Raw genomic sequence first — 14,907 nt, forward strand, 5'->3', positions numbered from 1 at the left:
ATAGGTATTGAGAATTTTATGTTGTTCATGTTTATTTTTAGGTTAATAAGGTATTCTAGATACATAGAGATTATATTTAGTATAGATAGTATAATCTTCAGCCTCTTTAAAGAGCTGTAGAAAATGGCCTTTAAGCTAACCTAGAATTCTGTGCCGAGACACAATTACTCCTGGCGACACCACTCTACTCCCGAGAGAACGTTGAGCACCAAAGACACTCCACTGGGAGTTTGTCTTCTTGGCAGAATTGGCCTTTGGGTTAAGAAAAGCCCATACCTCATCTACTGACAAAGATATGAAACAGGATTTTCTTATCTTGCCAAGACAGGGTAGGATAATTCTAAGAAAATTCCTTGCATTTGATAATGGTATGTCAGTCATGCTAGGCCTTAGCCAAAGTTGGTTGACTCAACATTGCGAACGAGAATTTGGGTGATTGCCCAGGTAGTCTGTTGTCTCTGTCATTTATGGCACGCTTTGGATATCGCTCATTTGTTAAGTAATATTTATTCCCTTCTCGGATCTTTGACGGAGTTGAAGATTATATAATTGTAATTACTCTCTACATTATTTAGACTCCTTGAGATAGAATGTCTGGTAAAACTTTTGTTCTCAATATTGTTTGTTATACCTATTATTTATTATTATTGTTTATAGTTGTATTTAGGTTAGTTCTGTCTTATTTAGACAAAAGGAGGGAGATGTAGGGATAAGCCCTCCCCTTGGGGGCGGGCTGCCCTCAGGCGTTTGTTTACGGATATATTGGGCGGGCAAAAGCTGCGCGCCCCTTCCTCCCCCTTCCTCTCCTGTCTCCGCTGGTTACTCCGCGGGAACCTTGGTTTCGTGAGTCTGGTTTTGTTATTAAATTTGTTCAAATATCTATTACTGGTGATTTATTAATCCGACCGCTGCAGACATATCCAACACTAAAGCATTTGTTTACTGAACCTCTGCAGTGGCCACACTGGGCCAGGCTCTTACCGAAATTCCCCTTGGCTTCTCTAGTTCTCTCCTGCACTGTTTGTGTGCCATGTTTCTTCCTCTGATCAGGAAAAAGTAAGCGGATTGAGATACATAACTGGAAGTCCAAAGTGATGCAGTCTCCAGGCGTAAGTGCCCAACAGAAAATGAGTATGAACCCTGTACCCTGGCTCTGAAATAGTTCCATTAGGACAGTGCGTCTCCTTTCCTATGGCAGGCTGCGTTCAGTAAGGACCTGCTCTGGGACAGTTATAAAGGTACTTGCCATCCTTGTCTTCAATCCTTGAGCTTTCAACAGCCAATGGAGGGAAAAATCTACTTAGGAATCTTAACAGCTCAGAACTAATGGGAGGGTAGGAGCTCATGTCAAGTCAAACAAGGACTTCATTTCTACCTTGCTTCTGGCAGCGAATGCTTTCCCTTGTATCATCCCATGGAAATCCTTTTCATACTTCAGGTCCAGACCCAATGCCTTCTCATGTGTGAGATGTTCCCAGATCTCCCTACAAGTAACTTCCCGGTGCATTCATTGACCTATGCCTATTTTTCCAGTCGTCGTTACAGCCTGATATAATATAGTGGCTAACTGTGTGACCGTGTCAGCCCCAATAGACCGAGAACTGCACTGCTTACCTTTCCATGATGCTGGGAGTTAAGTCTGTCTTATCACCACGTGGAAACATCAGTGCTTACCGTCACAGGGCTTCTTAAAAAATAGTTAATATGGGGAGGAGATGAGAACAGTTCCTGGAATGTATGCAGTTCCTGGTGTCCCTGAACTGGATCTGACCCCTCTCTGGAGGTAGAGCATCTTGCAGCCATGGCACGTGAGTTATAGTATCAGATGGGCAGAGTTTGGAGCACACTCCTGCCCCCTACCACTTACCAGCTGTGTGATGTTCCTCAAATTCCCTGCCTTCAAAGTGTCTATCTTCCTCTGCAAAAGGAGGCCAATGGAAGCACCTACCCTGGGACGCTAATGACGATTAAACAAAAGATAAGAACTTACAGGAGTACCTGGGATACAGTAAGTGTTTGTTGTCATCTGTACTCTTAAAATTTAACCCAGGATAACCAGTCAGTCCGTGTTGGTTGTCTTGGAACCTCTGCATCCAGCTGTGGTACAGTCTCAAGGGTTTTCTCCGTGTTAAGAGTACACACTCCATCACAATTGGGCGTCTCCTGCAGTTAACTCCTTCTATTAACTGCCAATCTGCAGCACTGTCTCAAAACCTGGTAACCACTGTCAAAGCAACTGCAGCTCCATTGTGGGCAATATATTTAGTTTGCTGATGGCTCCTCTAAAATTCACAGGATCCTGTCAGATGCATGTAATAAGAACTTTCACACAATACCCTTTCAAGAGCAATTTAAAATATGCTATTTTATATTAATCTGGGGGCAGTTATTTTTCTGAAGCATATGAAAAAAATCCTTATTTCTAATTGTCTTGTAACTATTCTATTTCTTGGAAATATTTTTTAAGTCTATGGAACTTCTAAATTCATATCAGAAGATTAGAGGTGGGTGCGGAGGATTAACTGATTCTCTGAAGTTTTTGCATAATCCGAAATCTCCAGAAGGAAGTCACTGTTGGTTCATAATGTAAGGGAGATGGGTGGGTACAGGGGATATATCTGAAGCGGTCCAGTAAAAAGTACTAGGATTCCTGCTGATAATGACATGGTACAGAGGACAAGTGACCTAGTTAGAAATCCTGAGGACAGCAGGCAGATGTTGGGACACAGAGAAATGAGATCCCTTCAGATATTCATCTGTTCTGGGCTCCTTGGTCTTGGCAGCAGTGATGTCTGTGCTGGGTAAACCACCTGTGAGGGGGCCACCTTGCCACTGCATGAGGATAGTACCCCTACCTCAGCCTCACTACACACTACATGCTGGAAGCTTCCCATTTTGACATCAAAGACTCCCGACATCCCCCATTACCTCCTGCCGAGTGGATGTCTTGGTTTGAGAATAATAAAAATATTAATGGAACATCTTAAAATTAAAATTTGTACTGTTTTAAAAATGGTCTTATTGGTTCACTCTAGGCTAATCCTAAAATAGGAAAATTCATAATTACTGGTTACCTGAAAGTAAGATCCCGGGATCTTCAGCAAGACACTCTGTGACACTTTTTCCTTATGATGTTTAAGGCCTGAGAGCTATTCAAAAGGTTTCACTATGAGCTTACAAACAAAGATGCTAACTTACAAAGAACATTTTTAACTAGGTTAGCATATTAGTATATTTGAGATGAATAAAAGAACAAGTAAATTTCAAAAGATAGAGGGCTTTAACTATATGGCATTCAGTGATGTAGGACATGGTGGTGCACACCTATAATCTGGAGGGTCACAAGTTCAGGATCATTCTATTTATTTATTTGTTTGTTTATTTATTTATTTAATTTATTTATTAAAGATTTCTGTCTCTTCCCCACCGCCACCTCCCCTTTCCCATTCTTAGTTACACAGTAAGTTCAAGGTCAGCTTAGGCTAGAAGACCCTGCCTCGAAAAGCCAAAACCTTCTGTGTGGATGTCTCCAAGTTATTTCCTGTGAACTATAGAATACCTGAAGATGCCATGTCCTTCTGACTGAACTATGAGTGCCTACATTCTTGACACCTCATCAATCACACTCTCCGCCGTTCTTCCTCTTGTGGGTATGCCTCTGAAGTAGTTATAAGGAGTGTAAAAAGGATTCAATATAGGTTCAGCAACAGCAAAAGCTAAAATCACAGGACAACAGTAAGAATAACGTATGTAAAGACTTTGACAGCAATACCAGGAGGTTCCCAATGTGTGCATAATTAACTTCCACTTCCTTTCAACCCTAATCAGTCTGCTTTAATTGAGCAAATTTTAATTCATAGGCTATTTGTTAGAAAGTTAAGTTCTCAGAGTTATCACTTTTTAGGTTGTGATTTATGTATTTTGCACACGCGCATGGAACAATCTACTCTATTCAGACACAAAGCAAGCAGAACCACAGCACCTTGGGAGATGCTGGTGCACTTAAATACTAAGGGCACATCACACAGGTCTCCTTGTAAAATGGATACAGACCTGCTCTTCCTTCCCTGACAGTGGTACCCGAGGGAGCATACTGTGGTAACTGCTGTTCCAGCGCTGATGAAATAATCAAGCGGAGTCACTCATGATCTGCATGAGCACATCTTACACAAACCTGGAGATAAAGTTCTCCCTGTTAAAACACGAGTGCATCCCCTCGTTGGTTAAAAATGACATAACATCTCATTTTAACACGGGCTAGACTCAAACTTACAGCAATTCTCCTACCTCAGTCTCCCAAGTTTTGGGATTACAGGCATGCACCATCACGCTGGGCCATGAAAGATCTTCACACTGACGGACTGGAATGCACCTACTATTTCTCTACTTAGTTTTTAACGTCAAGACAACTGAGAAAAGACACGAAAGATCAAAGTCCATCTTCATCAAGAGTTTCTTCTTAAAAAATATTGCAAAAACTTTCAGCCACAAATTTTTGGAGATTACCTTTTACTTTAACAGTTAGAAATGTATTTAACTTAAAGGAGAATTTGTATGTTTTTAAGAAACAGTATCATTTCATCAATCAAGCAAGCCATTTCACCAATTAATCTTTTATTGTTATCGTACACATCAATATTTTACAGAAATATTGTAAAGAGATTAAGTATTAACCTGCAATTACATGCCTTCTGATTTCTTCCAGTATAGAGATCCAAATTTTTACACAAATGCAACCAGCACGCAATAATTTCTGTTGCAAACTAACATCTTTTTGAGTCTCAAACTCTTTCCATACAGTCTTACATGTGTCATTTAACTCTCTGTAAGGTCACTATAGCATTAACAACACACCAAAATCTATCCATTTCTTAGCAGGTTTTTTTTAAGTATAAATGGAATTTCTAAAACATATTTTTAGAAGTAGCTTTATTTATTTATTTGTTCATTCTGAGAGTATTTTCCTGGGCATGTGCTACTCAAAGTGATGTCAAAAATCAGTTATGGAAGACTGGTTAATCTCTTAAATAGTTCTTCAGAATGACCACAAATACTTGGTGCTACTGCATGAAGACTCATTCAGAATGAAGAATCTACTTACTAGTCGGGACGCAGGCAAAGTGCTTTAATATCTATTTTAATGCACATTAATTTGAGGATCAAAGAATTTATTTTTACTTTCTTATTCCTCTTTACAACCTATCACCTTATACTCACACAAGAAGAGCAGAAAGCCTAAAGAATTTGCACCCACTTAATAAGATAAAATAAAATAAAAAACAAGTTGGACAGTAGTTGTACATGCCTTTAATCCCAGCACTTGGGAATTTGAGGCTAGAGTGGTCTACAGGGCAAGTTCCAGGACAGCCAGGGCTACATAGAGAACCATGTCTCAAAAAATAAGATAAATAACAAATAAATAAAACACCCATGCAATAGAAACAGCTTTTTAATTCCACCTTCTCTCCTTATTTTGTATCTAGCTTTTCATTTTAATTTTAGTTGATCTACTTGTCAATGTTCACCTGCCAGAACATTCCTTGGCATTATTACTGGGGTAAAAATTGTATTCTTATTACTTTTATGGTCAACATATGATTAACAAATAAATGGCAGTGTGGGATGAAAAGAGGCCCTGGAACCTATTTCCACATTGACCCAGTCTTCCGGGAGCAGCTTGTAAATTCTTCTTTCCTGGTAGCTGATCAGTCTTAACTTCCTTGAACTCAGCACCAAAGAACATTTAGATGGGTCTATCATGCCTTAAGGACTTAGAGGACAAAGCCCTGTATTTTTCCCCTCTAAAACTGAAGATGTGTTTCCTCGCTTACTTTCTTGCATAATTTACCACAGTTCTCTCAAATTCCATGAAGCATAAGGCAGACATCACCAACGATACTGTAATAACTATCAGTTACATGCAAATGCCACGTGCTGGAGTTATTTTGGATAAGGGTTCTTATGCATTATCCAACTTAATATTCACAGTAATTTTGTTAAATATTATTTCTATTCCATAGATGGTAAATGAAAGCCAAAAGTGATTGTTTTGAGATCAAATGAGTAATAAATGACCTGTGGTCTCCCTGTGTTTATAGCATTTCCTTCAAGCCAAGGCATCTCTCATAGAAGCACACTCATATATTAAATTTAGCTCCTTCATTAAAGCTTTTATTTATCTTTCTTAAATTACTCTAATATAGCTACAAACTTTTTAAAGACACTCGTATATACCAGTATCAATACGTTTTAAAATCCCATCACTGTTGGAATCTAGAAATGAGATTTCAAAAAAACTATGTACCCTGCAACTTGTGAACTTCTCTTCTGTTCATAGATATTTATATGGTCACACAGGTTTAGAGAATTATAAAGCCATGGAAAAAGAGTATGTTTGCTCTGGTTTCTTTCTATAACTTTACTTTGTATTTTTATCCCACTGACATTTTTTTTCAGCCACATACAGATAAAAAGTACTACCAAGGCTGTCCATTTCTGCTTAAGAAATGGTTCACACATGTTTTCCCAATAGAAATTCAAGTTAAGTTTTAAGTAGTTGCTTATCATGCTATGAAATGCCCACAAAATCATTAGTAAACATAGTTAAAGCAAATGAAAGCGTCTAGTTAGTGCAGGTAGTATCATGGGCTCTGTTCATGCTGATGCACAGCTACTATACTGGACGCAGCTGTCTCATCCTCAGTCACTGGAAGTAATTGTTTTTGTTGGTTGTTACCTCTTCGGGCAACGTTTTACTCTACAGCTTTTCCCTAGCTAGAATGGGAAATTTTGTCTGACTTTTAGTGTGGAGCCCTAATTGAGTCAAAATGTAATTGATGAAAGGCAGCATTTATGATTTCCTAAACACCTGAAAACCATTCTAACTTGTTAGAAAATTAAATAATGTCCCTTATATTTCTTAAATGCCTTTTGCTCATTTGCCTCACTTCCACTTATTGCTCTGTGCTCATTTAAAGTAATACATTCACTTTCTTAGTTTAGGAAACAAAAAAACAAAAACAACCATTCCCCCCCTCTCCCCCGCCCTGCTTTGGCCTAGTCTAATCCTAACTTCTAATACATTCAGCTCTGTCTTTTCTAGTGTCTGTTTATCTTTTACAACTCTGCCCCCTTCTTTTAATATCTTCTGAACGGACTGTGGTGCTGACAAACCTTATGAAGTGGGTTTGAATTACTCTCACCTCCATTTTATCTATCTTAGACTTGTTTTTCTCTTAATTGCTACTTTTAGGATAGTTCAGGTATTTCATTTGTTCTGCTGGATTTAATCCTTAAGAGCTACACAATATTATGGATTTGTTATATTAAAAAACCAACACCAAGACCAACGGATGGCTTCCTCCTCTCAGCGCCCTGTCATTCACTTAAACGTCTTGGCTCACTTTCCTCACTAACGGGCAGCAAGAGTATACTCAGACCACACTAGTCTACTCACTAGTAGTGCCTCTTCTTACAGCAGAGGGCTTTCCCTGCTGGGGTGCAGCAGCTGGTTCTGGAGGGAAAGCATCCCTCCTGTTCTCTGGGTAACAGACTGTAGTAAAAGAGACATTCTCTGTCAGTTACCGAAGTTTATAAAGCAGTACAGCCAACCAGGAGTTTCACCCTGAGAAACCTGGATGGGGAAACCTCTAACTTTATAGGCATCTATAACCCCACGTTAAGATGCACCACTATTCCTCCTTGGGAATTCCTTTCTGGAATATTCTCAACACCTATCCTGAAGAACCTTTCCCTAGGTTACCTTATTAATTGATGCTAGCCTCAGTTAATTGTTAGACGTTCTCTTAAGTGTTAGTGTCAGCTCTATGGAAATTTTCTGAATAAATCTGGTCCCTTTAATGTTCTGAAATATACTTCTTTTTTGGGATAGGTAAGGGGTTTGGTTTTGTTTTGAAATGAGACTCAACACCATAGCCCAGACTGGACTGGACTTTACAGGAGTCCTCCTGCTTCAACTTCCTACATGTCAGCATTGCATGAATAAGCCACCAAGCCCTGAATGCAGTCTCTCTTATATATGAGCTTCTTTGACTCCGAAGAGGCACTCTTCCTGCAAAGTAGCAGGGCACGGCAGGCTCACTGCCTCCTTAGTCACAAGGTCAAGAGGGTGAAATCACATGTAAATATCAATCCCAAGACACAGGACCATGGCCACGCTTCTAACAGACAGGTGTGTTTTATCAAATGAGCACTTGTACCAGCTGCTACTCCTACTACCAGCTCCATGTGTTTACACGATATACAAAGAGCTCACACAGTTAGGACTTACGTGCTCCTCTATGCATCTGAGGTGGTAGCAACAGTAGTAGCTGCAGCAGTAACTACAATAGTCCTTGGACATTAGTTTTGTGTAGACAATGATAAAACCTGAACACAGTAGCAAGCGCAATATTACCTATTAAGATAAACAAAGTTGCCACTGCGGGACCCAAAAGTAAAAGAAAGCTAAGGACACTCAGAGATTCTGGATTCCTGGAGCCAGTTCAGAACCAAAAAGGCTGAGTCGCCACAAATCAGTTAGTTGCTGACAGATTAGCAGAGCTATTAGGTACCCAGTGTCTTAGTATTGAAGACATGTCAACAGCACTTATCACAAATGGCAGCTGTCTTTCAAATGACGCTATTTTGAGGTCAGGATGAAAATATTTCCAGTCTGCTTTAATTTCGAAGGTGGCATGGGCTTTGCAAGTTCTTGTTGTCTCTGGGGTGTTGAGCTTGGCAGTAAGTGTAATACTGACTCCAGGATTGTCTGGTTGCTAATTCTCACCCTCAAAGATAATGTCTTCTGGATTTGGTGGAGGGGGGCAGAACTCTTCACTGGGAAAGATCTCCTGGAACAGTGCTTCCGCCTGCTTGACGGCATGTTCATTCCCCAGTCCACAGTCAGGCCCAGAGCAGATGTACACGTTGGGAGGCAAGCCACGGTACGAGCTTCGGCTCACCCCTGAGGAATCTCTCATGTTAAAATAAAGGGCCCACAAAAGTCTCGGTTTTCTGAGTTCTTCCTGGTCTTCTGCTTCTGTAAAAGGGATGAATAACTGCTTCACCACGGGTTCCAAGTCTTCCCTGGCTGTTTTTGAAGAGACACAAGTCAGGTGGACCAGATAGCTGTCCTTCATGCACGTCATGGTTGACGGGCATAACTCCATGACCCGAACGGAACTGGTTCCTGGCTCCAGCGGAGGCACTGTCAGAATGGAAACCTGCTGGTCTGAATCTGTCTCCAGGATGGACCGGTCTGTGATGAGCACGGCCCTCGAGATCTGCTGATACTGCACATTTGAACACGCTTCCTTAGAAAGGTAACTGTCTTCCACAATGAAATAGCTGGCACTTATTCTCTGACCAAAGTGGTCTATGATTCCTTTACATCTTCCGGAGTCTTTATCAACTACAAGGCATTGGACTTTATGGCGAAGACAATAGATTCCACCAAACACGGCACACATCCTGCAGAAACACTGGGGAATTTCTCCTTGGCCATATAAAGGGAATATAAAGGGAGTGTTGCCAAACCGTCCAAGACACTGAAGGAAGGTTTTAGTTGCTTTAAGGCCATCTAATGTAGTGCAGGATGACTCTGATGTCATTGCAATCGAATGCAGTATGAAATGCTGGAGGCTGGGCGTTAACTGTTTAGTTTTTAGGTACTCAGAAAATGGACATTCTTTGAAATCTTGGTATTCGTCAGAATGTTGTTCATAGTCTAGACAGAATGTGAGGAATTTCATTAGCATCCTCTTTTCAACCATAGTGAGCCCTTTACTATTGAAGACATCTGCTCTGGAGCAAGGCACCTGTTCCACCTTCCCTTCCCGAAATGCAAGGATCCTAGTGACGTTCTTAAATTCTGCATAACGACTAACATTTGATTTGATTAGAAGATCAATCAATGATCCTTGAGAATACAGCAGCTTCGATACCAAGTCAATATTAAATCTCCGGCTCTCCTTAATCATTTGAGGGTATGTAATCCTGCTTCTCTTTGGTTGTTCAGTGTTGTCTTCTACATCAAGTGTGTCATCATCTTTATCTCCATCTGAAACTGCCTGGGTACCAGTTTCTTCTTCACGGTCCTTTCTTTTCTCCAGTGAGTTCTCTGCAGCAGCTGGGGATGATGAAGGCTCTCCATCACTTCTCTCTGGATGTTCAGAAGGCGCTTCGTGGCTTGAAAAGTATGCCGAGTGCCTTTCTTTGGGCAAGCCTGCAGAATCCAGAGAGTCAGCCAGGGTAGCAGATGCCTCTGAGGAAGGACTTCTCTGCAGAGCATCGGTCTTTTGAGTGCTGTCCCCAACATCCTGGCTGACATAACAGAAGACTTCTGTGTGCTGAATGGTTCCATCCTTCCTACAAAGGGCGACGGCTTCTTCGGTGTCATGGATCAGATCTTGCCACGAGGTGGTCGTGTCTTCCTCGCTGTCATGGCTCTGCTGACAGTCCTTCAGCCAGGACAGCAAACCTGTAAAGCTGAAACTCGCCCAGTTCCCTCCGTAGTAACTTCTTGAGTCAACATGCAGAACTCTCTGTCCGCTTCTCGAACACGCAGCTGCCAGGATGGACTCGGGCAAACCCGTCCCTACTATAATCACATCAAACTCTGTGGGAAGCTTGTCTGCCATCTTAGGAGCTGAAGGTTCAGGTCACAGCTGATGAAGGAACTCAGTATGGACCTAAGCTGAGGACTCCTCTGAGGTATTTATGCTGTAATAAAATCTCTACTTGTGATCTTCATTCAGAAACACTGAGCTTGCTAGTCCTAAGCTGTTTAACAGTTACAATTTAAACATTTAAGAAAAGAAAGTCAGGAGCATGGAAAACACGAGAAAGGCATGAAATCCTATCTGAGAACACTCAAATGGATGTATCCTTTTCGTGTCTGCACTTCCCCTTAGCGGTAAAGGTTACCATGCATCACATATGCATTTGTGGCAGGAACTCTTCTCTGAAAGAAGAAAATTCAAGAAAAGAACACAATTGTAAATAATAGAAAAGCAATTTCATGCAACAGCAATTTCAATCCACTGGAGCCTGACTTGTTAACGTGGATACAAACCTCTACCCAAAGAAGTCATTAAATGCCTTCCCACAGGTCTCCTAAGCTCTTGAAAATGAACAGAAGATACTTTGTACATCTTCCCCCAAAGTAGTAAAACAGACACAATAGTCCACAAAAAAAATTAATAATATTATACAATTACTTTGTGGTTAATAAAATATTTGGACAACATTGAAAGCTTAGACTAAAAAAAATATGTGGCTTTACAGTATTTATGGAAACATACTAGGCTGAGTGATAATGTCAAAATAATGGGGAATATTGCCAGTGTCAGGAAAGTCTGTAGGTAATCCCAGTCAGCTGTATAGAAGATTTTACAACCTTAACTACCCTAAGGATCTTGCAGCAAATACATGAGACATCTAGATATTACAAGAGAATTAATTCAATAACTGGCATTTAATATATGCAAGTACATGAAAGAACAGCCTGAGGGAAAATAGCCTTGTAACACTTTCTGTACTAAAGTCCATGTATGAGTTAAAAAGCTTCCTATATTAAAACATTTTAACATAAATAATATTTATTTGTAACATCTAAATAAGGAAACATTTACATTTTGCCAGTCTGTCTCTGCAAGCATGAATCTCTTTCTAAACAGGTTCTTTTTGTTTCTAAAGGAGCAATGGAAAAGGACTCCCCTGAACCCTTCCATCACACGCTGGTTATACCTGTGTGGTGCTGGGTGTGCTGGAGGCTGTCCCTTGGATACACTCACCTGGACGTCTGCAGGCTAACACACTTTCAGACCTCATTGCCAGCCTTTTCCTGGCTCATCATGCAGAGTAGCAGTGTTCCTGGGCCTCTCTACTTTTCACTACCGTTACATCTGCTGGCATCTAGATGCAGGTACACGGAAGAGACTAGTAATTCTGATATTCATAAAACAAGCCGCTCTACTGGAATTGACACGAACTTTACAAGGTTGCTGGTCTGACGTGTCAGTTTAACTGATAGAGCGATCCCAACAAGCCCAGCTGGTAGTAACCTCTGACCAAGATTATCAGGAAGTCTACTTATTTTTAGCCTTCTTTGAGAAGCCAGGATCAGAGCCCAGGATGAAGCCACTGCCTGGTCTACTTGTGCATATATGCAAGAACATGTGAATTACTCTCCCTTCTTCTAGTAGAGTATGAAGAGGGAGACAGAACCTATGAGGACATCCAAAGTAGAAGCATTTACTTCCTCTAGGCACCAAAGGGAACAAAGCTGAGGCTGGCGGGGGTGGGGTGAAGCGGGTTATAGGCACTAAGTAAGTACTTTCTGAACTACAGATGTCAAAGGGGTCTTCAAAAAATACAAAGTAAATAGGATAGATGACATTAACCACAGTCAGCTCAATAGTGATCACAAAGATGGGGAAACTGGCAGTCTGGGAGAGTGAATGACTTGGGAAAGCACAGACGATGAAGTAGCCACAGGGGCCCAACAGACCAGCGGTGTAGCCTCACCAAAGCTCTGGAGCAAGCAGCTAGCTACTTAGAGCCTTGAAAATTTTCCTCTCCTTTAGTACTCAGGATTGACTAGTTCTGGCTTGGGGATAGAAAGGGAAGCATCTTCCCTGTCTCCATCAAGAAACATACTCCGGGAGAAGAAACTATCTTTGCTAAGAACACTGTGAGTTCTGCTGTAACCTCACTCTTCTCCAGGAGTTAACTGATTTCCAGTCCTCTACCTCAGGTTTTAGGATGGGAACAGATGCCATGGTTCAAAGCACTGATAAATGCCCTGGGTAAAGGAGCCCTGGGTAAAGCACCAGGGTGGATGCTTCTAGAAGTCTTAAAAAATTTCTTCTGATGGTGACAGCTCCTGGCGGGGTGGGGAGAAAGGAGAAGGAAGGATACTGGAAGTGGAGGTTGGCAGAACATGGCGGGGGAACAGGGTGGATGCTGAAAACCACACTAAAAAACTGAACCCATTCTTGTTTTCACACTGCCGGCTGGACACCACAGCACAGAAACATACTTCACAGAAGAGAGAACTGTCACGTCTGTGAATAAACACCTGTCGCCTATTCCAGGACTCTGAGATCCAGGCCTGACTGACACACGTCACCTTCTTAAAGACTAATCCGCCTGAAAGACCCTCCCGACCAACGTTTTTAGTTAACACAGAGAATAACCATACAGTCAACCTACATTATCACTGATACTCTCTCACGGTCCCTCCTCAAGTTTCAGTATTTTTTAAAATGGAAATCCTTAGATTAATGTTTATTAGGGGAAGAGACTAGAGAAAGTATCGGAATTATCAATCGGTGAAATAGATAAAACCGTAACTCCCAAATTTTCTTTCCTTTAAATTTTTAAAAAAAGGAATCATGACAATGACAAATAGGATTTAGGTTTGTCACACATAAGCTGGCAAATAAAAATATCCATGATGTTACATAGGTGTTTTTCTCTAAGATCTGCCAAGATAAAGACAGTAGTCAATTACCAGTGTGTTTCAAGATTTGAAAAAAGGGACTTTAAGACTTAAGAAATACCCAATTCTATTTTAAATCTCTGTACAAACAAAATTCTTAGGACACACACATACACACACCCCACACACAGCCCCACACCACACATCAAACACACACACACATACACACCAGTCTATCCCAAGCTTAAAATACTGAGTTAGTCAAGCGCCAACCTGTCAATTTTCAATATAAATCTTGAAGAGATCAACAAGTTCTACTACTTTAATTAAACGTACTGGCTGCCCAGATAATTAATTAGTCACACCAATGAGTTGGACTTCTGAGCCATTTGTAACCTCGGGTGTGACAGACTTATGCAGAGGAAATACAGTTAAAAATGTCCTACAGTCTCACTCCCTAGGAAGCATTAGACGATTTATAATTGCTAGCAAATGAAAGGGTGGGGGAAATACATCGTTATTTAGGCTTCTACGTGTCACTCTGAGAAACAAATTGATTAAATCTCTCCTTGTCCCTTCTCTACTTTTCAAGGGTTGACTTTTTCTTGCGTCTCTTGACTCTACAGGCCCTCATTTCTCTCCCCCCTGTGCAGACCAGTAAAAACAGAATAGAGATGAGAAGATACAAGCTGGCCAGCGGCAGGGAGACTTTCAGAACTGCTTCATCTGCATTGGGAGTTGGGGATAACGACTGGCTGGAAGGACCCAGAGGAGGAGGGAAACGGGGAGCTGGGAGAAGACCGGCTGAAAGGGAAGATCCCGGGGGATGAGAGAGGCTGGGAGTTAGGGGTGATGACTGGCTAGAAGGGAGGATCTCCATGGGAGGACGAAAGCCCAGAGCTGCTGTACCCAGGGAAAGTTGGGAGGCGAGGAGGACGCGTCCCGGGCAACTCACCGAAGAGGCTGCCGCTAAACCCGTCCCACGCGCAGCCCACAGCGTCCCACACCCAGCCGTTCCGCAGGCACGACGCGAAGGTGAAGGTGACGCCGAACAGGGACACCAGCAGGTCGCCCAGGCTGAGGTTGACCAGGAAGAGGTGGGTGGGCGTGCGCAGCCGCGGAAACTTGGAGTAGAGCAGCAGCACCAGCAGGTTGCCGCCGACGCCCAGCAGCGCGAGGCAGCCGAGCAGCAGCGCCAGGCGCTCGTACGCCGTGGGGCTGAAGAGCGGCGCGGGGCTCCGTGTGCCCGCAGGCGCTGCGCCCTCGGCGCCCGCCCCGTCTTCCCAATATCCCTGGCCGCCGCTGCGGTTCCCCGAGTACATGGCCCGACGCCGGCGCACTATGCGAGCGAGGGCTCGGTGAGCCGGCGGGCCGCGGCGGCGAACAAGGTGGCGCTCGCGCTCAGCCGCCCGCTCGAGCCATCCTGCCCCGGTGCCGCGCCGGGCCCGCCCAGCCCGCGCGCA

At 42.4% G+C, this 14,907-nt stretch overlaps 2 protein-coding genes across 4 annotated transcripts in view; both read right to left on the reverse strand.

Moving 5' to 3' along the window:
- Positions 1-14,907, reverse strand: part of Opn3 (opsin 3) — a 35,496-nt gene extending 20,589 nt beyond the window's left edge. For 2 of the 3 annotated variants that reach the window (XM_050142899.1, XM_050142900.1), the window contains exon 1: positions 14,400-14,907. In XM_050142899.1, coding sequence (XP_049998856.1) covers positions 14,400-14,766 — 367 coding nt within the window. In that variant the 5' untranslated portion in view covers positions 14,767-14,907. Of the gene's footprint in view, positions 1-10,823; positions 10,964-14,399 lie in introns of those variants that run through there. The other variant, XM_050142901.1, reaches the window with a different exon arrangement.
- On the reverse strand, positions 5,485-10,640 carry Chml (CHM like Rab escort protein). The gene has a single exon (XM_050142884.1). The coding sequence runs from the start codon at positions 10,638-10,640 to the stop codon at positions 8,778-8,780; it is 1,863 nt and encodes a 620-aa protein (XP_049998841.1). The 3' UTR covers positions 5,485-8,777.

The sequence above is a fragment of the Alexandromys fortis genome, unplaced genomic scaffold (assembly GCF_014885135.2).
Source record: "Alexandromys fortis isolate MF-2015 unplaced genomic scaffold, M_Fortis_MF-2015_v1.1 scaffold_51, whole genome shotgun sequence".
In the NCBI taxonomy this organism is placed as follows: Eukaryota; Metazoa; Chordata; class Mammalia; order Rodentia; family Cricetidae; genus Alexandromys; species Alexandromys fortis.

Bases quoted from the DNA above. Each gene is read 5' to 3' on its own strand.
- Chml (XM_050142884.1), bottom strand. From the start codon at position 10,640: ATGGCAGACAAGCTTCCCACAGAGTTTGATGTGATTATAGTAGGGACG.